We start from the raw sequence: 26,641 nt of genomic DNA on the forward strand, positions 1-26,641 counted from the left end.
ATGCTTAACAGATGGCGTCAGGCATTCTTCCAGCATCTTTTCATTTGTTCTGCGTCTCACAAACGTTCTTCTTTGTGATCCAAACACCTCAAACTTGGATTCATCCGTCCACAACACTTTTTTCCAGTCTTCCTCTGTCCAATGTCTGTGTTCTTTTGCCCATCTTAATCTTTTTCTTTTATTGGCCAGTCTCAGATATGGCTTTTTCTTTGCCACTCTGCCCTGAAGCCCAAAATCCCGGAGCCGCCTCTTCACTGTAGATGTTGACACTGGTGTTTTGCGGGTACTATTTAATGAAGATGCCAGTTGGGTACCTGTGAGGCGTCTGTTTCTCAAACTAGAGACTCTAATGTGCTTATCTTCTTGCTTAGTTGTGCAACGCGGCCTCCCACTTCTTTTTCTACTCTGGTTAGAGCCTGTTTGTGCTGTCCTCTGAAGGGAGTAGTGCACACCGTTGTAGGAAATCTTCAATTTCTTAGCAATTTCTCGCATGGAATAGCCTTCATTTCTAAGAACAAGAATAGACTGTCGAGTTTCAGATGAAAGTTCTCTTTTTCTGGCCATTTTGAGCGTTTAATTGACCCCACAAATGTGATGCTCCAGAAACTCAATCTGCTCACAGGAAGGTCAGTTTTGTAGCTTCTGTAACGAGCTAGACTGTTTTCAGATGTGTGAACATGATTGCACAAGGGTTTTCTAATCATCAATTAGCCTTCTGAGCCAATGAGCAAACACATTGTACCATTAGAACACTGGAGTGATAGTTGCTGGAAATGGGCCTCTATACACCTTTGTAGATATTGCACAAAAAACCAGACATTTGCAGCTAGAATAGTCATTTATCACATTAGCAATGTATAGAGTGCATTTGTTTAAAGTTAGGACTAGTTTAAAGTTATCTTCATTGAAAAGTACAGTGCTTTTCCTTCAAAAATAAGGACATTTCAATGTGACCCCAAACTTTTGAACGGTAGTGTACATCAGCATACAATTGTGCGCAGCATACAATTGTGCACAGCCTCATCACATCTGCAGCGGTACAACCTCAACTCTGCTACTTCTGTACAATCTCAGTGGCTATATGTGTGCAGCCTCAGCTCTGCTACATCTGCACAACATTAGCTTTATACATAGAACAGCCTCATTACAGCCTCAGCTCTGCTGCATCTATTTAACCTTAGTTCATCTACATCTGTTCTTACTCAGCTCAACTACATCAGTACAGCCTAACCTTAGCCACAGGTCTACAGTATCAGCTCAGCTACATCTGTACTACCGAACATGTGTGTATCTCAGCTATATCTATCCAATCTTAGCTCTGCTACATCCGTATACTTTGGAGCGCAGTACTAATGTTGGCGCAGCCGGCGATCTTACGCCTATAATTACACGCTAAATGACTGAGCGTCTACCGACGTGTTCCTCCCCTAATTACCCGAGGAAGACAAAAGGTCACAGAGCACAAATCCCGTGTATCGCCGCGCACTCCGTTCACCGGACATGACAGCCGCCCTGACGACGCTCCCGTTACAATGTCTTGTAGGTTTCACACCTGCTTCTTCCTTATTTTCCATTTCGGCCACATAACTGTCCGTACTTTTCCTGCCGCTCAGAAAGAAAATTCTGGAAGGAGATGCTTTAGCCTGACAATCAGCTGATTTTATGGACTCCCATCACTAGGACCTCCAGCGATCAGGGGAACTCTAGCACTAAGTGTTCAATTCCTCTGCAGTGTCTCCACAGGAGAAGTGAAGCATTACATGGTGATCATTGAAATTAATTGGCTGTCTGGTCCTCCAGAGTGCAGACATACAGTCCATATAACCACTCACTCCTATGGTTAATAGATGAGGACCCGTAATGAATTAGCCAACAATATGTGTTCAGTTCCTCTGCAGTGCCCCCACAGGAGAAGTGAAGCATTACATGGTGATCATTGAAATTAATTGGCTGTCTGGTCCTCCAGAGTGCAGAAATACACTCCATATAACCACTCACTCCTATAGTTAATAGATGAGGACCCCTAATGAATTAGCCAACACTAAGTCTTTAGTTCATCTGCAGTGCCCCCACAGGAGAAGTGAAGCCTTACATGGTGATCATTGAAATTAATTGGCTGTCTGGTCCTCCAGAGTGCAGACATACACTCCATATAACCACTCACTACTATAGTTAATAGATGAGGACCCCCTAATGAATTAACCAACAATAAGTGTTCAGTTCCTCTGCAGTGCCCCCACAGGAGAAGTGAAGCATTACATGGTGATCATTGAAGTCAACAAGCTGTCTGGTCCTCCAGAGTGGAGTCACTCCTTGTACCCACTCCCCGCTCTCTCTGAAGATCAGTTCTAGCCACAATAAAACCCACATCACCCCCACCCGCCCCCACCCATACGCAAAAAGAATAAATTAGCCAGAGAAGTAACAAAATTGTCAAATACTCATAAAAGTAATAATTTAAATGTAATGAACATATATCACAAAAAAAGAAAAAAAACATCACCCCAGCCAATCACAGCACACAACAATCCGCACACATTACAACTCGCTCCAACAAGAAGGGCTTGAAGATAAACGTGTCTCACGCAACACTTTGTAGAAACACGTCTTCTTTTCAGCACAGCGTCTTACGGCGTCCTTGTGGGCGCGATAGGAAGACTGCAGTCTGGAGAAAAGAGACTAAATGGATTGTGGCATCACGGACTGCTGCCTTTTTTGGCCATAATGAGGCAGTCTTCACTGCAGCACTTGCATTCTATTCCTATCAAAGAAGACCTAGGGTGAACATATTTTGAGCTACCTTTCTGTATTAGATCCGTCCTTGAGATGATGAGACGCAGCTACTAATAACTGTTATTACCCAGGTGTCATCCACTTTCTAGCACAGTTATATTATTCCACCTCCACAACTATCTGAGTGTCAGTCTTCACTGCAGCCCTGGCATTCTGCTCATTAGCTAGAAAGATCTGGATGAACAGTGTTAAAGTTAGCCAAACACATGAGGATATCTTCAGATGCAATCTATGGGGGCCCCTAGAGGACGGAAATATATAAAATGTATCAGAATGACATCATGTACTTTATACAGTGGAAGATACGAGTCTACATGTGAGAGTAGAGAAGGGGTTATTGTGAAATGCTGTAAAGGAAACCAGGCGCTGATAGAGTAAACCGGCACCTGCGGGGTTAAGCCCGACTTGAAAGATGTCACTTCACTCCCCTGTACTAAGTATAGCCACACATCTTTACACCTCGCCTACTACTGTACTGAAGTAAGGAAGCAGTCGCCAGTTATTAGCAGACCGGCCGGCCGCCAGGAGGCTCCTCCCATCAGTTATTTATTATGGCTCGCTTGTTACAAAAGAATCAAAATGTTTTTTTACCTTTTTCCAGGAATCAGTCAGTTTATGATTAGATATTAGATATTGTCTGTTGGCGACATAATGAGGATATCTGAATAGATAGGTATCACATAGACAGATAGATAGATAGATAGATAGATAGATAGATAGATAGATAGGAGATAGATAGATAGATAGATAGATAGATAGATAGGAGATAGATAGATAGATAGATAAATAGATAGATAGGAGATAGACAGATAGATAGATAGGAGATAGATAGATAGATAGGAGATAGATAGATAGATAGATAGATAGATAGATAGATAGATAGATAGATAGATAGATAGATAGATAGATAGATAGATAGATAGGAGATAGATAGATAGATAGAAAGGAGATAGATAGATAGATAGATAGATAGATAGATAGATAGATAGATAGATAGATAGATAGGAGATAGATAGATAGATAGGAGATAGATAGGAGATAGATAGATAGATAGGAGATAGATAGATAGATAGATAGGAGATAGATAGATAGATAGATAGATAGATAGATAGATAGATAGATAGATAGGAGATAGACAGATAGATAGATAGGTAGATAGATAGATAGATAGATAGATAGGAGATAGATAGATAGATAGATAGATAGAAAGGAGATAGATAGATAGATAGATAGATAGATAGATAGATAGATAGATAGATAGATAGATAGATAGGAGATAGATAGATAGATAGGAGATAGATAGATAGATAGATAGGAGATAGATAGATAGATAGATAGATAGATAGATAGATAGGAGATAGACAGATAGATAGATAGATAGATAGGAGATAGATAGATAGATAGATAGATAGGAGATAGATAGATAGATAGATAGATAGGAGATAGATAGATAGGAGATAGATAGATAGATAAGAGATAGATAGATAGGAGAAAGATATGAGATAGATAGATAGATAGATAGATAGATATGAGATAGATAGATAGATAGATAAGAGATAGATAGATAGATATGAGAGAAATAGATAGATAGATAGATAGATAGGAGATAGATAGATAGATAGATAGATAGATAGATAGATAGGAGATAGATAGGAGATAGATAATAGATAGATAGATAGATAGGAGATAGATATGAGATAGATAGATAGATATGAGATAGATAGATAGATAGATAGATAGATAGATAGATAGATAGATAGATAGATATGAGATAGATAGATAGATAGATAGATAGATAGGAGATAGATAGATAGATATGAGATAGATAGATAGATAGATATGAGATAGATAGATAGATAGATAGATAGATAGATAGGAGATAGATAGATAGATAGATAGATAGATAGGAGATAGATAGATAGATAGATAGATAGATAGATAGATATGAGATAGATAGATAGATATGAGATAGATAGATAGGAGATAGATAGATAGATAGATAGATATGAGATAGATAGATAGATAGATAGATAGATATGAGAGATAGAGATAGATAGGAGATAGATAGATATGAGAGAGACAGATAGATAAATAGATAGATATGAGAGAGAGAGAGATAGATAGGTAGATAGATAGATAGGAGATAGATAGATATGAGATAGATAGATAGGAGATAGATAGATAGGAGATAGATAGATAGATAGGAGATAGATAGATAGATAGATAGATAGATAGATAGATAGATAGATAGATAGATAGATAGGAGATAGATAGATATGAGAGAGATAGATAGATAGATAGATAGATAGATAGATATGAGATAGATAGATAGATAGATAGATAGATAGATAGATAGATAGATAGATAGATAGATAGATCGGGGATAGATAGGTAGGAAATAGGTAGATAGATATGAGATAGATAGATAGATAGATGGATAGATAGATAGATAGATAGATAGATAGATAGATAGATAGATAGATAGGAGATAGATAGATATGAGATAGATAGATAGATAGATAGATATATAGATAGATAGGAGATAGATAGATAGATATGAGAGAGAGAGAGAGAGAGAGAGAGAGATAGGAGGTAGATAGATAGATAGATAGATAGGAGATAGATAGATAGGAGATAGATAGATAGATAGATAGATAGATAGGAGATAGATAGATAGATAGATAGATATGAGATGGGATAGATAGATAGATAGATAGATAGATAGATAGATAGATAGATCGGAGATAGATAGATAGGTAGGAGATAGGTAGATTGATATGAGATAGATAGATAGATGGATAGATAGATAGATAGATTGATAGATATGAGAGAGAGATAGATATGAGAGAGAGAGAGAGAGAGAGAGATAGGAGATAGATAGATATGAGAGAGAGATAGATAGATAGATAGATAGATAGGAGATAGATAGATATGCGATAGATAGATAGATAGGAGATAGATAGATAGATAGATAGATAGATAGATAGATAGATAGATAGATAGATAGATATGAGATGGGATAGATAGATAGATAGATAGATAGATAGATAGATAGATAGATAGATAGATAGATAGATAGGAAATAGATAGATATGAAAGAGATAGATAGATAGATAGATAGATAGATATGAGATGGGATAGATAGATAGATAGATAGATAGGAGATAGATAGATATGAAAGAGATAGATAGATAGATAGATAGATATGAGATGGGATAGATAGATAGATAGATAGATAGATAGGTAGGAGATAGGTAGATAGATATGAAATAGATAGATAGATGGATAGATAGATAGATAGATAGATATGATATAGATAGATAGATATGAGATAGATAGATAGATAGATAGATAGATAGATAGGAGATAGATGGATAGATAGATAGATCGGAGATAGATAGATAGGTAGGAGATAGGTAGATAGATATGAGAGAGATAGATAGATAGATTTGAGATGGGATAGATAGATAGATAGATAGATAGATAGATAGATAGGAGATAGGTAGATAGATATGAGATAGATAGATAGGAGATAGATAGATATGAGATAGATAGATAAATAGATAGATAGGAGATAGATAGATAGATAGGAGATAGATAGGAGATAGATATTAGATAGATAGATAAATAGATAGATAGGAGATAAATAGATAGATAGATATGATATTAGATAGATAGATAGATAGATAGATAGGAGATAGATAGATAGGAGATAGATAGATAGATAGATAGGAGATAGATAGATAGATAGATAGATAGATAGATATGATATTAGATAGATAGATAGATAGGAGATAGATAGATAGATAGATAGATAGATAGATAGATAGATATGAGATAGATAGATAGATAGATAGATAGATAGATAGATAGATAGGAGATAGATAGATAGATAGATAGGAGATAGATAGAGGATAGATAGGAGATAGATAGATAGATAGGAGATAGATAGATAGATAGGAGATAGGTAGATAGATATGAGATAGATAGATAGATAGATAGATAGATAGATAGATAGATAGATAGGAGATAGATAGATAGATAGATAGGAGATAGATAGAGGATAGATAGGAGATAGATAGATAGATAGGAGATAGATAGATAGATAGGAGATAGGTAGATAGATATGAGATAGATAGATAGGAGATAGATAGATATGAGATAGATAGATAGATAAATAGATAGATAGGAGATAGATAGATAGGAGATAGATATTAGATAGATAGATAAATAGATAGATAGGAGATAAATAGATAGATAGATAGATATGATATTAGATAGATAGATAGATAGATAGATAGATAGGAGATAGATAGATAGGAGATAGATAGATAGATAGATAGATAGATAGATAGATAGATAGATAGGAGATAGATAGATAGATAGATAGATATGATATTAGATAGATAGATAGGAGATAGATAGATAGATAGATAGGAGATAGATAGATAGATAGATATGAGATAGATAGATAGATAGATAGGAGATAGATAGATAGATAGATAGATAGATAGGAGATAGATAGATAGATAGATAGATAGATATGAGATAGATAGATAGATAGATATGAGATAGATAGATAGATATGAGATAGATAGATAGATAGATAGATAGATAGATAGATAGGAGATAGATAGGAGATAGATAGATAGATAGATAGGAGATAGATAGATAGATAGATAGATAGATAGATAGATAGATAGATATGAGATAGATAGATAGATAGATATGAGATAGATAGATAGATAGATAGATAGATAGATAGGAGATAGATAGATAGATAGATAGATATGAGATAGATAGATATGACATGAAATAAATAGCTATGAGATGGATACATTGTAGACAGATCCGGCCTCCCTTGTAGTGAATGTATCCTGCTTTGTTATTACAAATTGTGTCTTTTCTTCGCTTTGTAACCAAGATTCAATTTATGGGATCCAATTAAACCTTGTCTACATCTGACACCGCTGTCATCGGTACGCAACGCTGGAAAGCCGCACGTCAGTAAAGATTTTCCTGGCTGTTGATATGCTGACCTTTAAGAAGGTTAAAATGATGGAAGAGGCGTAATTACGGCGATGTGTTCCGATTAGTGCGGCTGTCGTGATGAGCGCTGTACGGCCGCTCGCCCCTCCAGGAACTGGTGGGATTCTCCAGGCTTGTTAATAATTCACGTAGTCTGGGCGCCCGCGCTGAAGATCTCAGTCTGGTTGTACTGGGGGATTAATATTTGGGATTGCGTGTTGTGGGGTCCTATGAAGCGGACACTCTTCTGGAAACGATGGCTAATTGCAGTCTTAAAGGGACACTAGCCCCAATAATTTCCATCCCGGAGTCGTAGCAAGGCCTTGCTTCTCTCACGGCCAGGATTCAGTTTATTGCCCAAGTGCAAGCAGAGTAGTTTAGTAGCACCCAGTGGGCACATCCCTGCCAGCCTTGCCCATCACTACACCATTGTTCCACTGCCACCCAGCTGAATACTATCTGTAGTGCCATTTATGGTGAAGAGGAGGATGTCTATTGTGTTCTGCACTCAGATGACTGAAAAGAACTTCAGAAAAATCTTGGCCCCCGTGATCCCTCCTTTATATAATATATCTTCAATTATGAGACCTTCCAGAAATATCCGCACGTGTGTATGAGAATGAATTACAGCTGCTTACTAGAAGCCAGCTTTAGGATAAGAGCTACTATTAATTAGATAGATATATGAAACGATGGATAGATATGAGATAAGATGAATATGAGATAGACAGATCGATCATTACTGCTGGGGCCACTAAAGGAGGCACTATTACTGCCGGCACCACTATTACTACTGGGATCACTACAGGGGGCACTAATACTACTGGCACCACTATTACTACTGTGGACACTATAGGGAGCCATTTCATTACTGCTGGGGCCACTAAAGGGGGCACAATTACCGCTGGCACCACTATTCCTGGGACCACTAAAGGGGGCACTATTACCGTTGGCACCACTATTACTGGGGCCACTAAAGGGGGCACAATTACCGCTGGCACCACTATTCCTGGGACCACTAAAGGGGGCACTATTAACGCTGGCACCACTATTACTAGGGCCACTAAAGGGGCACTATTACTGCTAGCACCACTATCACTGGGGCCACTAAAGGGGGCACTATTACCACTGGCACCACTATTACTACTGGAGCCAAAAGAGGCGGCACTGATACCACTCGGACGACATACATTGTGATAAGCCACGTCCCAAACCACACCCCCTTTTACCTTTGCCATTTACTTTTCTTTTCACTGATGAAGATGACAACCCTGCGGGTGATCAAGTAGGCTTGGATGATTCGGGATGCTAACACCGCAGAGGAGGCACCTAAAAACCACCACAAAGGATATGTCCGCTGTTATCTCCGTTCTGCACATCACCAGGTCACCCAGCAGACAGTGATGATAAATCTGGCGCAGAAGCCTCCATTATTGCACATGCCCAGTTCTGTCCGCGGCGGTATTCAGTGGCTCCAATGGCTTCCCACACGTGACAATACAACATCTGACGCCGCATCTGCTGCGGAGCGGGCATGTGGCCGGCAGATCAGGGGTCAGTGCTGGTGCGTGAGCTGGTGCTGCCCGGTCTCCACGGGGGGTTCCTAGCCGCTAGCAGTCTAAAGGTGAGTCCAGAGACCCAGGTGTAGATCGCTGCTGTAGATTTGCACAAACATTTGTGCCAATTTCTACCTTTCGCAATAAATCCGCAATATTTCTTGGCCCCGCCACTATAATTTAACCCATTCTCCTCCCCTCTGCAAGAAAAGTGAATTGTCACAAACTTTAGCGCAAATACAACATGCGTCAAAATTTGCAACTCTTCAATACTGGCATAGACCCGATAATAAATTCCGTCTGTCGGGTTTATTGTCTGAAGCGGAGATTTCTTTGTCAACCTTTCCCAAGGTTTCCATCCCTGTCAGTCTTTTGAGCTGAATAGCAAAGGGCGGAACAGCCCCATCTACTACCATGTGCTGGTATTTGTGCCTGTCAGTACCAGGGCATGGTGCAACCACCACAGTACCTCTGTACCCCCTTACATCTACAACCCCGCTGGGTGCCATACATCCTGGATATCTGCTGTCTCTTCTGAGTTTCTGGAAGCGCTGACGTTGACTCTTGCAGAATGTGCTGATCACTGAATGCGGTGCCCACATGTTGGCATGACTTTCGCCTACGGTAGTGGCATTTCACTCATGATCGCATAATAGGCTTTTTAAACTATCTGCAAATGCTACGAGAAAGGGGAATGGCATGGAAATTGACTAAAAGTGTGGTCTTAAAGGAGTTGTGCCACGATGGCACCCCTGGTCATATGCCTAGTAGGGCATATGAATGTCACAGAGCGGGCTCGCTGCTCTGGATCCCCTTTATATCCCAGAAGGGACATATAGAGTGGGTCTGCCAGACCTTCTACCTGGTGGGCCACCGCTTTCCCTGAAAGATCTGTTGGGGGGGGGGGGTGCGAGAGCGGGACTTGGCGCTATCAACGGATTCCCTACATTCTTGAAGGAGTCATGCTTATCACAGGATGCCCAATGGTGGAACCCCCAGCAATGAGCTGTTATTTCTGCTGGAACCTGGCAGTTTTACCTGCTGTAGCAGATGAGGGCATTGAATGGCTGACCTCAAACTTGCCTAATTGGGTATTTGAAGCCAGAGAACCCCTATACTACATGTATAGAGGGGCAATAGTACCGATATATGGCTTGTTGCTTTGTTATGGTACATGTATCTAAGTGCAATGAAATGGCTCACACGAGTTTTGTTTTATGTCTCTACAGCCAGCCAGCCAGTCACGTCAGACGTTTTGGTTGCCACAGGAGGCAAAATGACCCTGACCTGTACGGTGGAGGACCATGAAGACTCTTCCCTCCAATGGTCTAATCCAGCCCAGCAGACTCTATACTTTGGGGAGAAGAGAGGTATGTGAACCCCTGCTGTGGGGAAAACTGATATCAGCAGAGAGATAAGTTTATAAACTGTTGGGTCCCAATGCAAAATCTGTAATAGGGACCCTCAACTACACTGACGTGCCAAAAGTCATGGGACAGCGCTATGTAAATTGACAATGATGTGGCGTTACCTCAGGTGACGGCTTGGGAACGCTCACACCTGTATGAGTTGTTATCTTATGAGTGACATTGAACACTGGCCAGGTGACCCGAATTATCAGACGTTGAACACGGCGTGATAGTGGGCGCCAGACATTCCTCGATCCCCAGTGTCATGACTGTATCCTGACTATATCATAGGAGGCAGTACCACCCACAGTGGATAAACCAATGGCCACGGTGATCACAACCGGCGGTGTCTGGCTAGAATTGTCTATGCGAACAGATAAGTGACTGACAGAAAGGCCCCAAACACATATATCCCGCAGGTCAGTGTAGCGTTATATAGCTTCCATGGGAAACTGGAGCAGAAGACCCAGCAGAGTGACTCTGTTACCACCACAACAGCCTCACTTGGGCTCATGAAGTAACTAACTGGACCCTAGAGCACTGGAAACATGTGGCATGGCCCAACCAATCACAGTACCAATTATTTTGGGGTGATGGTGGGGTTTGAAGGCATGGACCCCAGTTTGTCAACAAGGCACTGTGCAGGCTGGTGGTGGTTCCATACTCACACTGGTGCACGGTATGATCCTGTGGGATGGGTTGGGTCCACTGGTCTGCCTAAATATGTGATTGCCCAATGCCCGTTATGTTTCACTACTTGGTGACTATTCACATCCCTTCATGGACCTCATGTATCTCCCACAGTGATGGGATATTCCAACAGGAACATCCGGGAGAGTTCCTATGAAGGTGCAGCTTCCACATTTGCTTGCCATGAGTCCAATCTGGCATTTATGGGATGTGGTGGAGAAGTCCATTCACACACAAGATCTTGCATCTACACATACCATGAAGCTATGGGTGGATATCCACATGGTTCACCATCCATCTAGATGTCTTCCATCCACTTGTAGAATCAGTACCACGTGGAGTTGCTGCGTTTTGTTGGGCTATACTGGGTCTTGCATGATAATAGTTCCTGTTCCATGACTTTTGACGTGACTTGAACACTTCGTTCATAGTAACTGTCTGTTTATGTGATGAAGAGAGATGTTATGGGTCTCCTAAGCCTCCAGCACCCAAATGCGATGGTACCCTCTGCACCCATGATAGTTATGCCCCTGGATGCCACTTTTTTTTATGTTGCAGGTGGAGGAATGGTATAAAGGGATAGTGATAAAGGATGTAGCCTGCATGGTTTGGGTATGGGTGGAGATAAGCGAGGGCTTCAGGTTGGGTTTTGATATATGGTTTACCCATCTTTGAGAATAAGCACATCTTTCTTACCACTTGTGTTTCCCTCACAGCCCTCAGAGACAACAGAATCCAGCTGGTGAAGTCCACTAAGAATGAGCTGTCCATCAGTATCAGCAATGTGGCCCTATCTGACGAGGGCGAGTACACCTGCTCCATTTTCACCATGCCAGTCAGGACAGCCAAAGCCATGGTGACAGTTTTAGGTGAGTCGGGTTTACACCACTGGTAAGTGGAGTTAATAAAGAAAATACATAAGGGGAATTATACTCGAGATGGTGATGGCATGTGGCATAGAGTCAGGATATGGTGGAACCCATGGGTGAAGCCAAGAATCCAAGTTGACTAGGAATGATCCACCAACCTGTAGTTGGTAATTCCTGCCGCCATTTACTAGGGGTGGGTATTAGAATGCGTTGTCATTGTCACTTGTCCGTATTTTACTTCCATGTGTGGATGGGCCGCACTGTGACCCTCACACTACTATGGTCTTTGGGGAGGAGGGTGAGAGGACGTCAACCAGCATTTTGATTCCAGTATGAGGCTTCCTCTTTGTGATGGTCGCTGGCTGTAGCTGGCGGTGTGTCACCTATCCTAATGTACCTCGTCCTCTGGTAATAGTCGCTGCTTCCTCCTGGCATGACACTTGGCACCGTCCCACCGACTGGTAGATCTGCCCGTAGGGTATACGCACATTCTTTGTCTGCCTCGTGAAGGACTACTTACATAGCTTTTCTATTTGCAGCCACTCTGAACAGTTCACCTGTTATTTAAAGGGGTGTTCCATGACTTTAAACAACATGTGGTCAGATAACAAGCCAAGGTCAAGAGAGGGGAAGATGAGAAAGCTGGGCGAACAGGTAAACCAGGACAGAATGAGACGCAGGCAGAAATTGGTAACACCTTTGGGGGAGCAAACAGACCTATTGCTCAGGCACCCTCTAGTGGGGGAGGGTCCCTTAAAGGGCATTCCGGGACTTTATCTTAAACCAAGGATACGTTATCAATAGTTGATTCGCATGGATTCACCACTCTTAATCCCCACCAATCAGCTGAGTGTTCGGCCCACTGTGGCTATCATTGGTGGTCAGGGCCAGAAGTGTAATAGACATCTTCATTCCCTTTTAAATCGATGGGAGTGATGCCTCCTATTACACTACTGGCTTCTCATTGCAGTCAGGACTGAAAGGGTTATAGGAGGCAGCGATCCCATTGATTTCAATGGGGATGCAGCTGACTAATACACTTCCAGCGCTGACTGCCCATGACGACATCCTGCCTGCTGCACTGACAACGGGATGAATGATGAGCTGATCAGTGGGGATCATTACCGGCAGACCCCCACGATCAACTATTGATGACCTATCCTGAGGCTAGGTTATCAATAGATAAAGTCTCGGAATACCCCTTTAAGGCACCCTTCCCAAATAGAGGGTACTTGAGTAATAGGCCTGTTTGTTCCTGCAAAGGTGTTACCAATTCTTCGTTTAGACTTTTTCCTGCTCACCCAGATTTCCTATCTTCACCCATCCTGATCTTGACTAGTTATTTGACCACATTTTGTCTTATGGCACCTGCCCTGACCTTCTACCGATCATTCGGTATATGCAGGACCCCCGCCTGTCCTGACCTCAGTCTGTGTATTGACTACGTCTCTGTCTGTCTTTCCAATACCACTCTATGGTTCCTATAATCTGTTCATGTCAGCTGCCACTACACCAAGTCTTCTCTTCGGGTAACGTCCTAGGGGTCCCTGCAGCTAAGACCAAATCCTGTTTGGTGGGGTTAAAGGGGGAAAACTAGGGAACCCGTAGGCGCCAACCTCAGGAGTAGTCCAAAGTCAAATCGATCAGTGCCACAGTGGGTCTACACCATTGTCTAACGCTCTCCTCTCTGGTAACTGACATTACTGTATATTTCATAGTAGTTGGAGAAGAGGGATCTATATATTTTATGGACCATTTTAGGTATGTTTCATCCATAACTAGCATAAAATGATGGGATGGTATGATGTTTAGTACAAGGAATACCGGACAGTCATTAGAGGTTTTCCTTTCTGTCATCCTTACATGGCTTCTCATTGGGTTCTCAACCTCCATTTTCAGGGGTTCCCCAGGAGCCTCAGATCACTGGCTATGACAAGCCCATCAAAGAAAATCAAGAAGCAGAACTGAGATGCACAACAAGTGGAAGCAAACCTGCCGCCAACATCCGGTGGTACAAAGGACCAGAGGAGCTGGGAGGTGAGCAGTGATATTGCATGTTCTTACCTAGTAACAAAGCTACCTATATGACTTTTCAGAAGGAGGGCCCAGCGCATTTCAGAGTGGTCTATAAATACTACTAAAATGTGTATGGGAAACCCTGTACTCTGCAAAGGTTGATGCAAGACAAAAGCATTGGGCAATCTCAAAAAGGTGAAGATTTGCCCATCCAATTGTCCCAAATGTCATACCATGGGCAAAGTCTCATTGGCAGCAGTAAAGTCCCCATGTAAGTAAGTCCATTAGATATCATCCAATTGCTCCTCCTCCCCTCTCACAGCATACAGTTTCCCAAGCACACACAGCGAGAAGCTGCAGCTGCATCCCCTCCTCTCCCCTCATCCCTACATACTTAATACCGCATAACCCTTTTGAAGAATTGAGCATGTTTCTAAAAACAGTGAGGACAGAGGAGCTACAGGATGCCCCATAATAATATATTCTTATGGCCGAAGCCGGACGTTCCCTTAGCTCTTCCACCAGCTGGCCGTGGCCATTAGTAATCCCTGCATGCGTGTTCACAGCGTTTTCATTCCCAACCACTTCCCTGATTACTTAAGCCACCCTCTCCCTTTGGATGGTGCCCAATCACTAGCTTCTGTAGAGGTGCTGTTGGTTTTGATGGACTCCTGGTTTTGGCCCATGCCTGTAAACCCAGCATTCCCGATGTCTTCCTATCCTGACCTAAGCTTGTTCCTTGTCCATCATTTGCCTAATTAGCACCTGCCCTGACCCACTGCCTGCTGGTCTGTTTTGCCACTGCACTGAGACTACTCTTGGGTGAGAAGCCTACAGTGAAGACCAGATCCCTCAAAATGGCTTAAACGGTGAAAACCAGGAGTCTAGTAGACACAACCCTTAGGAGTAGCTCTATGCCAAATTAGTCAGTTTCACAGTAGGTTCACCCACTACGTGGCATATACAGTAGTGAAAATCTAGAACTTTTCCCAGCATATACCTTCCATGGGGCAAGTAACATCATGCGAACATGGCCTTCCAGTTATCATAGCCATGTCTTGTAACAAACTACGCAATTGTGTACCGTGGCCAGGACTGATTTGTACAATGACGGTTCGTGTCCCTTTAAAGGATGAGCAGCCGAAGCATTAATCGATCTGTAGCATTACACAGCAGGGTATGTAAACACAGTTCTGGACTTCAGACTTGGGATGAAGACTTGAAGTAAATGATGTTTCCTCGCAATGTCTCAGCTGCTCTTTGACAGTTGACATTTTGAAGACGGGTTTACTAGATGCGATCTCTTTGTTTTCCTCCTGTTTGACTAGGATTGTGTAGAGCGGTGCGGATACATCTGTTCTGCAGTGATTGACACGTAGGGTCTACTGTTTCAACTAAAAGCCCTAACCAGGAACCCAACGGCAAGTTTGCCATAGGGTATATCCTGCAAGTTCTTAGCTGATGGCTACACTCGGCAGGGCGTAGATGTACAGATACTATTGTTACTTCACAAAGCCCCGCGTATGACAGATCCGCACGTGTCATCTTCATGCTCTATTTATGAACATTTCAATTTTAGTTGTAGTTGTCCTTTGATGTTTTAGTCGGAAAACATTGCTGCAGAGCCACAGTGTAAGTCCCTGCACTTCTGAAGATCAAAGACTCGCTTTCAGCCCTTCCTTAAAACAAAGTGACTTGTTAATCTTTCTTCTTATGTATCTGGAAGTCAGAGTAGCAGTCATCTAACTAGACAGATCGTCCAGGATCTTCTCAGAATACAGTATTGGGAACAGCCTCAAGATGGAACCTCAAGTATCTGTTGATATCTTGAAGATCATCTACACAAGGTCTCCAGCCTGGGGTCTTGTACGTTACTGAATCATGGTAAGACTACCTGCCCTGTGCAGTTGTAGCGAGGGATGACGAAGCGGACAAAAATAATATTGACCCCAGATGGAAATGTTGGATGGCTGTAGAAGACGCCTGCAGCTCTGTCTCCGGCAGATATGTAATGATTACATTGTGGTCTGATTAGACATCGGGGCTCACCACCAGTGGCCATGAATGTACTTCCAATGTTGTTCTATAAAAAGGCTCTCGAAGGCTAGTTTTGTGTTGTGTACCTCTTGGGTAGAGATCGTTGACCACAAGACCCTCTACGACACACCCTAAGACGTTCTGCCCGGTTTGTGGGCTCAAAGAGGGGGCATCATTGGAAGGAAAGAATCTATATGGTCATATTGTATTGCCGCCACCTGGGCCGTATTGACTAGACTGTTAGAAGGTGTTGGGACCGGTGGTTACGAGAGGTCTTTTTTTATGCCATTCCACAGTCACTGCTTGATAGGCAGAAATACATGGCAGCCCTATGGGTCTTGGCAAGACCCCAGGCTGAAATGATGTACGAATGACCGCCCACGATCTCAGAGCTCCCTCCGTCTGTTGGGACATTTAAATTCCACACACATGGTGGACAGGCTCCGGACGCCCCAGACGGACAACCAGTAGAGAGGATCGTTTGATCCACCAACAAGTACAAGCAGATCTAACGTTGTCCACCATCCGGAGACAGGTGGCTCCATCATTACAGACTCCTGTCTCTGCCCAGACCATTTATAGGCGCTTATCAGAAGGAGATAAGTACTCTCCCTGGAAAAACCATTTAACCCCTTAAGCACCAGGCTGTTTTGTACCTTAAGGACCAGACACTTTTTAGGGATTTTACCCATGTGGTGGTTTAACTGCCCTATTTTTTTCCTTCCGCTACCAACATTATTTTGCTGCGTTTCGATTTCCGTGACGTATAGGGCTACTTTTTAAATATCTTTTTCAATGCCTTTTTTTTTTCCGTTTTTTCGCCTTATTGGCGGTAAAACACTAAAAAAATGATTTTTTTTTTAAATTTAGTATATTTACGCTAAAATAAAGTACGGGAACGGGTTCATCATTTGATTTCAGACATTTTTATATATATTATATATGTATGGCTTTGGATTACAGGGTTTCGTTTGGCGTCGGTTTTGGGTTATTTTCTTTCTTAAGTATCTATTTTTATTTTATTCTGTTATTTTGTTTTATTTCTTTATGTTATTATTTTTTTTACCATCTATGTCCCCGATGACGTCATATAAGACCTCTGGGGGACAGTCACATGGTCTTTTTTTTTTCTTTTTATTTGACACTTTCCCACTGTAGCTGGGGCATCCATAGGAGTGGCAACCGTAGGAGCCGCAGTTACAGGGTAAATACCCCCCTGTAGTGACATTAGTCACTGGCAGAGCTGATCAGGGTCTGTTAGGACCCTGCAGCTCTGTTGTAACAGGGAGACCCTGTGGTCATGTGACTGCTGGCTCACATAGTAGAAGAAACACTTCCACTTTTACTCTTTAGTACATAGCGCTCGTTGAGAGCTGCGTACTAAAGAAAAGAGGCAGAAGGGGTTAAAAACCACTTCTCCCCCCTCTTCCGGGTTATCAGCTAGAATAATTAATAAAACTTTTTTAAACTAATTTTGACACTTTTTTAGTCCCCACACTGATCTAACAGGCAGTCTATCAAGCCACACTACAAGCATGTGCAGCGTCTGAGGAGCAGCCCTCAGCCTAGGAGACCGCAGGGTAAAGTTTGGGCCTTGTCACTGGGTTCTACCGTCTCCCACTCTGAGGGTAGCATGGGACCCGTTCAAGTTACTGAGGAGAGTTCTTGCAAAAAGGGCAACCTAACCCGTGATTTACCTTAGCAGTCTGTTGACACGGGTGACACAACCGTTCCTTCCTCTGCGGTGAGTCTGGATGATGAAATAACTGGCCCACACTCACAGGGAACTTTAACTAGCAAAGCCTGAATGGTCGGCAGAGCTCCTTTACTGTTAGAAAACTGTATGCGGTCCACTTCACAAATATACACCCACGCCAGCAGGAATAACGGGGCAGAAATCACCAAGTGGTGCGACAGGGAGGCTATCACAGGTTGACAGAGGAATCCACAGTCCCAGTTATCTGTGGGGTTCTTTTACTCTCGCCAGCTCTTTACCAGTCGGCACTCCACACTGCATGGCGGACCCACTCTCTTTCTCTTCCTCTCAGTGGTCTTGGGCATCACTGGCATCTCCTTGGTACAGCAGGCCAAGGGAAGGCTGCAGTCACCTTTTTAGCCTCTTCCATTCTTAGCCACACAGGACTGAAGGTGTCCGTGTGGCTCACTTGCAGCTCCACACAGGCTCCTGTCACTTGCAAGCTCAAAACGGATCTCCTTCCAAAACCATCTTGCAATCACATATATGAAGCACGATCACATGACTCACAACAAGATACATTTCTCAGACATCCCACATACCAGACAGTTAACTCATTCAGTGCTGCAGATAGACAATATATATCATATTCATACAACATAGAAATCACTGACAACACGTAGTCATGAGACAAATGCATTCATACATTATGGAGGGGCCCCGTTATTCTGGGTCCCTACACATGGTTTGATAGGCAGTCTGCAATGACAGCCCTGCATACTTTCATAATTCATCACCGGGGCCATTTGGGACCCCCAAACTCCGATTCGTGTATTTAAATGCCGCTATCAGAACGGGCAGCACTATTTAAGGGGCTGGCAGCTGCAATCAGTGACAGTGCTGATCACTGCTGTTTTGAGGGGGGGTCAGCTGTAAGAAACAGCTGGCGCCTACAATGTTTGGATCCCCCTCCATACAAACCCCAAACCTCCATGATGGAACTGTACATCATGCAGCGTTAAGGGGTTAAAGGGAATCAGGGCCCACTTTTTTACCACTGGACCCCAGACATAATGTTATCCCGATCATTAACTGCTTTAGTCAAAATTGCTGGACTCTTTTGAGGACTGCACTTTCGTGAACGGCCCGGCCTGCAGTCTTTCTGACAGTTTCTGGTGGCAGTGGAGTCAAGCCGTTTACACCACGGCCATAGATAGTGGGAGGGAAATGGTCAATGCATGGGTCTACAGAGCGACTAGCACCAATGTCATGAGCTGTGACAGCCGGCAATCATTCTGGACGGGGTGCAGATACAACAATTACCGGGAGCCTTCAGCAATGACTAACAGTACAGACACTTGACATGACTTTCGGGCTTCAAACGTTACGGCTTGGTCAACTGACCTTGAGGTTGCAGAATGTTCTAACACCATTTTGACTCTTCTGGTATCACAGACTTTGGTCATCTCTGTCTCTCTGTATCGGCTTGCTGGTCTTTGCAGAATCAAGTTCAGTCTCTCAACTACGCAATGAACTCTTCGAGCTAAGACAGTCTTTTGGTGTAGTGAAATATCTCCATTTCCTGCAACGCACTCTCAGCTTTACCGCCCTCATGGGATCCAGCACTGTCGCTGGCAGTCTCTTAATCTTCCCAGAGCGCTCGTACATGCAAGCTCCTTAGAACTCAATCTCTCTCATTACTCGGTCTCTTTAGTACTCTGTCTCTTCAGTACTCAGCCTCTTTAGTACTCAGTCTCTTTAGTACTCGGTCTCTTTACTACTCGGCCTCTTTAGTACTCGGTCTCTTTAGTACTCAGCCTCTTTAGTACTCGGTCTCTTCAGTACTCGGCCTCTTTGGTTACTTACTGCCGTTGCTCACTCTGCGGACACTCAACTTGTCCCCGACTGATTCACTCTTACCTACTCTACGGTGCTAGTCTCTCTCTCATAGACTCAACAATCCAATAGGTCTGCTACTCATGACTACAGGCCGCACCCAATCCTCTGCTCGAATTTTGTGCACTCTTTTGCGCTATTCATGAGAGACACAACCTTCACTTACACGCCACCCTCACTTCTTGTACTTTTGGAAACATCACCCTGCAGGGCCAAACTTGCTCCTTGATTTGTCCATCAGATGAACGTGCCCCTTCTAGCCGGAGATGGACGCCAAAACATGGCTATCTGACAACAGCAGAGACTACCATCCATCATCGGTCTTCACGGTAACCATCAGTTGTCAACACACTCCTCCAATTAGCATCAGCTACTTCGTTAATTAGCAACTACATCAACATATAGCTTCATAAATCCATAGCACTACATACATTTACATTATCCCATATGTTTATGCAATAAACATGGGTGTCTACTCTTGGATAGAAGAGTCCCATTATTATGACCACCAGCTAATAGTCAGAGTAACCGCCTTGTGCTGCATGGACAGCCGGGAGTCACTCATTAAGGCGCTGGTAGATGGTCTCCAGTATCTGGAGTCATGCTGACTGCATCCCACAGTAGCTGGGAGGATCTGAGCACGATTATCAAGGTGGTAATTTGGGGTCCAGGGAAGTTCTTGGAAGTTGGGGTCATTCTCTTCCAACCACTGTCGGACATTTCTAGCCATGTGACATGTTGCATTGTCTTTTTGGAAGATCCCATCTGCCCCAGGGAACACAAACAGCATGTATGGGCGGAGGTGATCTGCCCGGATGGATTCATAACTGAATTCGTTCAGAGTGCCTTCCACATGGATGAGCGGCCCCAAGAATACCACGAATACATTCCCCAGACCACCACCGCCACCGGCTTGTGTTCTTCCAGCAATGGTTGCAGGGTGTTTGTTCTTTCATGTTTCTCTCCTAACATTGCAACGTCCATCCGCAGAGGCGTAACTTGAAGCTTCTGGGCCCCAATGCAAAACCTGTAACAGGGCCCCCAACTATAATGTTTTATTTATTGTACTGGGCTCTCTATATGGAGAAGAGAGGCCTTATGGGCCCCCTAAGGCTCCTGGGCCCGGGTGCAACCGCATCCCCTGCATCCCCTATAGTTACGCCCCTGTCCATCCGTTTGATGAAGCAGAAGACTTGACTCATCAGAGAAGGCAACCCTTTGCCAATCAGTGGTGGTCCAATTCCTTTTCGTCCGATGCACCTTTGTTAGTATAGGTGCAGTGACCGTCCATCGGCTTTGGGGGGTTCGCTGAGCTGCTGTTGTAGATGCGTCTAGTAGCCCGTTGGTTCATCTTCATGATGAGCAGCTCCACTGTCGGTTGACTCTCGCACACCTTCATAGCCAGCATTCATCTGTCACATCAATGGCTCCACAGCTTCCATGTCGGGAATTTTTTTTGATGATGTATCAATATAAGATCAGCTGGGGTCTGCCGTCAATACAGGCAAAACTGGGAGCAGATAGCGCTGTCAACATTGCAGCCGCCCAGGCTGGTAATGCAGGGCAGCTCCCAGTACCAACCAAGACCGCTGCAGTATGGACAGCGGGAGCTGCTGTCCGTGCTGATAGTAGTCCTGAAAACCAGCTAACCAGGGGGATCCTGGGTGGTGGACCCCCGAAGATCATCTGTTGATGACCTATCCAGAGGGAAGGTCATCAATAGAAAAATCCCTGAAGTTCTAGACAACCCCTTTAAGGGTCTGTTTCATGAGCATTCAACATATATGTTCAATATCCACTAAAAGCCGTACAAGCGAGCCATGTTAAGCAAACCGTACATTGTGTAAAATGACTAGAGGTAGTAATTATGGCTGTAATGATCATGTTACAGCTCACAGTAGATGCTGGTAAGGAGTTCATATCAGTATCTGACCTATACACACGTGTCACCCATAATCCTCATCATTCATTGTTTTCCCATGTGTTCGCTAAAAATGTTGGCTGGCCGTAATTTTCGGATAAGTTGGCCATAAAAAAGAAAAATTTAGATTGGCGACCCTGATTGACGTATATATTGGACTTGGGGCAGATTGGTGTGTACAGTAGTTGGCACCGACCCCTCGACTTTGGGGTCTGCGCTCAGATTTGACTATGGGTGGGTTATATCTTCAGCACGGCGTCCTGGTTACGATGGTAGAGTATCTACTGTTTACAGATGGGCTATTGGATATTTCTAGTCCTTACTGAGTGTTTCCTTTCTATCTTCCTTCAGGAGGTCAAAACTCTGAAACGAAAGATGCCAATGGCAAAACCTTCACAGTAGTCAGCTTCATTAAATTCCCGGTGACCAAAGTGGATGACCAGGTGGAGATTACCTGCACCGTTGGCCATGAGTCAATGCCAAACACCTTCAAATCCTCCAGCCAGAAGCTCCAGGTCCTGTGTAAGTACACGTCTCTTGCACATATGTGTTGTATGACTCTATTCATTGATGCAACCCAACCATCAGGGGCAATTCACCCCAAAGATACCCTGCAAAATGTCTATAAGGTGGGAAGAAAAGCCCGACCCATCCAGACTTCTTAGATCTGTGGTTCCTCCTAAGGTCTCGGAGTCATCAGGAAAGTCTTGTGCGATCTCTTTACTCTTCTGATTGGATGATACATCTTGGAGCATAGAGGTGAAGTCTTGTATTCATGCTCCATATGGGCTCTCTGGAGTCTAAGGGTGAGGGGCGCATAAGCTATGGCAGTTACATGTAGCCGAAAACATGCCCACATGGGGTGAGCAGCGGCAGTGCAATTTTGTAGGCATCTTCATGAATTGCCAGTAAACTCATACAGCCATTGTCCACATGGAAGTGGTTTGGCTCATGTGTGTGGTGGCTCAGCCTTACAGGACATAAAATGGGAGTCACCAGTTCTGCATTGTGACATCACTACTATATGGTTTCTCAGTTCAAGTCTGTAAAGCAGCCCTCCGGCCCCGGGGCAAAATGATGTCCTTTGGCCGAAGGAGAGAGCTACATTACTTTGAATAGTCCCACGGATCCTGTTTATGGTCATCCAGAATGACCACCTCAATATTCTGACTATTGGTAATGTGTTAGACTGCTAATGCGCTACACCTGCTCTCTGATTGGTCACATGATTAGTGCTGGCCATTGATATAGTAGTGCATAGTGCCTGGTACTACTGATGCACAGTGAAGGTAGTTATAAGGTTGCGTTGGCCATCGCCTCCCCTGTTGTAATACTCTAGTATAGCGCCATGTCTCCACCAACATGATGAGCGCCATGTCATACGGCACGCAGTGTGGGGGAGCAGAACATCTGCTGACTTCATTGGCCCAAAGTCCGGATATCAATCCAATCGAGTATCTTTTGGGCGAATAGAACTTTGTATCCGTGCACCCAACACACCCACATTCCCCCATCACTATCTGAGGCTCCTCCAGGAATGGAGGCAAATCCCTCCACACATCTATGGGAATCTGGTGGGAAGCAGCCGCCAAGGGGGACTGCAGTCATGGAGGCTAAAGATGGTCAACACCAGACTGAAGAATGTGACTAAGACCCCTTCTATGTGTCCAATATGCCTGTCATCATTATGAATATCGGTCATCCCTCCCCAGTCCCAGGACAGAGCTTAGTCCTGGGATTGAAGGGTCTCCTGCAGCCGCCGCCTATCCCAGATGCAGCCATGATGTCGCTGGTAGCACCACACAGTAGGAAAGGAAGAAGTTCTCCTCATATCTCGTGATTCATGAGAAGTGATGGAACTATGTGAGATGTGGTGATAAGTGCCCACTACTGCGCCCAGCACACCCACACTCATCCGTTAGGAGTACCCTGTGCATACACCCTATTAGCTCAGCTGGACATCAAAGCGGGGATCCTCGCTCAGGGTCGGAGCCAACATTACGAAGAGCAACTCTCCTCCCGGAGGACTCGGCTGTAACGAGTCATGTCCGGTCCATAGAACGTGTCATGGGATGTATGCCGCACTCCGAGGCCACCGGGATCACTAATTGTGAAAGGGCCAGGGTCTCTAATTAAGTGGCCATCCAGGCTATTGTATACTGTGCTTCCACTAGGAGCTGATGTAAAGCCAGTGCAGCCTACAGACATTGTGCTGCCAGATAAGATCTCCAGGCTCCCTGTATATTGAGTCCTTGTCTCATCCATATGCCGTCTATGAGGTTTTACTACGGCACAAGACGATAGCCTGCAGAATTATATCCGCAGCTTATAGGAAGGAGAAACCAGCTTTGAAGTTCCAAAACGTTACCATGGTGACCGGCGCCGGGATTTGTCCAGTCTACAGAAAAGAAATGATCCGTCTAAAGGCCAATACGGCAATTATATAACATATATAGCGGATTGTCTTAAAGAGACCGGCCGGCTCTACGAACACGTCTAGAAGATGCCCCATGCCTCATGAGATAGGAGATTCCGCAGCATCTATCCGTAGAGTTCTGCTTCGGGACGTTCCTTCGTTATTCCTCCTGGAAATATATGAGTACATTGACAACTGGGTGTTTGCCATTCTATGTTCTTACTCACTGATACTGTCCAATCAGTGCTGTGGCTTGAGTGAGTCTGTAGTACAACATGGCGGCATTAATGGGGTTTTCCTGGGAAAATAGTATTGATAATAGGTCATCAATCGTGGATCGGCCGCTCAGGACCCCGGCCAATCAGCTGATTGTGCGCCCACTGACAGCGCCGCACATACACAGGGGTCAGATTGGAAGCAGATGCTCCGACCACAGTCTAGTGGCCGCTGCATGTAACAGCAGGCAAGCTACAAGTGCTGGCACTACACTTGGGTCACAGTATCTGCTTCCTCTCCGACCCCTGTGGCGGACCCCGGCTGATTAATTAATGATCACCGACCATGAGGATAGTTCATCCACAGTATTTCCCCCAGAAACCCCTTTAAGGGCAGGTTTGTTTGTCCCAGGGGTACTTTGGTGAAGAATGTGTTGTGGGTGGATTCTGCATCGCAGAGGATAAAATCCACAGAAAGTATAAGCATGCGGCGAATTTAAGATCCGCGCCGTAGGTCCATTTCCGTACATTTTCTTGCGCATTGTGTGGATGAGATCGGCCGCCGGTTTAATACCTTGTGCCCACAAGTTGAGATGGTAGACCTGCAGAGTATCCGCGGGTGGGGGCAGACACTGGAGGGCTTCTCCCCAGACATGCATGTGCCGATGCGGGTGCTGCCCCCGTGTACCCGTCCTATGGATTGGGATGTCATTGACTTCCTTTGGAGTGGGATGGATTTGCTCTTCCTTTGGAGTGGGGTGATTGTACCCAGGTGATTCCGGGATACAAGCTAAGGTTGGGACATCGACACAAAAATATCGATAGTCCATAGTATCGCCGATCGCCGAACAAACTATCGATTATTGTAAAATATCAGTGGAAAACTATTAATATTTCGACTTTTAAATGTTGTATAAAAATAAAGCAGGTCGGGGGTTAATAAAGCAGCACATCCTGACGGATGTGAGCGCCATCTCTGCCTTTGTGGGGCTGCGGGGCCTACATTTTTTCAAGTTGCCGCTGAGGGACCAACGGTCTCCATGGCAACTTGTAAACAATGCAGGGCCTGATAATGCAGCGCCCCGAACGCACTTGTAATTGCGTTGGATGGGTCTCCTATCTTTTCTCTGGGCGCTGTGTTCCCGTTAGACGCTGAACGCACGACATGTCCATCTCCTTTTCTGGATGCGACCTTCGTGCGTTCAGCGCAGCCCTCCATCTTTCATTTAGAAAGCATTGCCCACAGCCGTGGCGTTAGATGCCAGCGCTCAGAGCCTCGTCTAACGCCATGCACAAACACATGTGGCGGAGGGGCCGAAGACCCCACTATTCTGAGAGTCGTTCTGCCTGCAGCAAACCTGATTGGTGACAAAGAGTCACCTGACACTTTACAGAAGGTTCTAGAACTTGTTTATAAGATCATTAGTGCCGCGAGCAAAACTACATCCTGACCAACACAAGGGAAAGGGCGGAATGTATTTCTGCAGATCTATGTGTGTATGTAGCAGAGCTGTATGTGTACATGAATGTAGCAGAGCTGTATATATGTCTACATGTAGCAGAGCTGTGTGTGTACATGTATGTAGCAAAGCTGTATGTGTGTGCATGTAGCAGAGCTGTATGTGTGTGCATGTATGTAGCAGAGCTGTATGTGTGTGCATGTATGTAGCAGAGATGTATGTGTGTGCATGTATGTAGCAGAGCTGTATGTGTGTGCATGTATGTAGCACAGCTGTATGTGTGCTTGTATATAGCAGAGCTGTGCGTGTGCATGTATGTAGCAGAGCTGTGTGTGTGCATGTATGTAACAGCTGTATGTGTGTGCATGTACCAGAGATGTGTGTGTGTGTGCATGTATCTAGCAGAGCTGTATGTGTGTGCATGTATGTAGCTCAGCTGCGTGTGTGTGCTCGTATATAGCACAGCTGTGTATGTGCATGTATGTAGCAGAGCTGTGTGTGTGCATGTATGTAACAGCTGTATGTGTGTGCATGTACCAGAGATGTATGTGTGTGCATGTATGTAGCAGAGCTGTATGTGTGTGCATGTATGTAGCACAGCTGTATGTGTGCTCGTATATAGCACAGCTGTGTATGTGC

At 44.1% G+C, this 26,641-nt stretch overlaps 1 protein-coding gene across 3 annotated transcripts in view; it reads left to right on the forward strand.

The window, feature by feature from the left end:
* The window catches only part of CADM3 (cell adhesion molecule 3), a 425,295-nt gene that overhangs the window by 255,772 nt on the left and 142,882 nt on the right, over positions 1-26,641 (forward strand). For all 3 annotated transcript variants that reach the window (XM_066609217.1, XM_066609218.1, XM_066609219.1), the window contains exons 2-5: positions 10,607-10,747; positions 12,193-12,345; positions 14,245-14,382; positions 22,263-22,433. In XM_066609217.1, the coding sequence (XP_066465314.1) occupies positions 10,607-10,747; positions 12,193-12,345; positions 14,245-14,382; positions 22,263-22,433 (603 nt within the window). The remainder of the gene's footprint in view (positions 1-10,606; positions 10,748-12,192; positions 12,346-14,244; positions 14,383-22,262; positions 22,434-26,641) is intronic.

This window comes from Eleutherodactylus coqui, chromosome 6 (genome assembly GCF_035609145.1).
Source record: "Eleutherodactylus coqui strain aEleCoq1 chromosome 6, aEleCoq1.hap1, whole genome shotgun sequence".
In the NCBI taxonomy this organism is placed as follows: domain Eukaryota; kingdom Metazoa; phylum Chordata; class Amphibia; order Anura; family Eleutherodactylidae; genus Eleutherodactylus; species Eleutherodactylus coqui.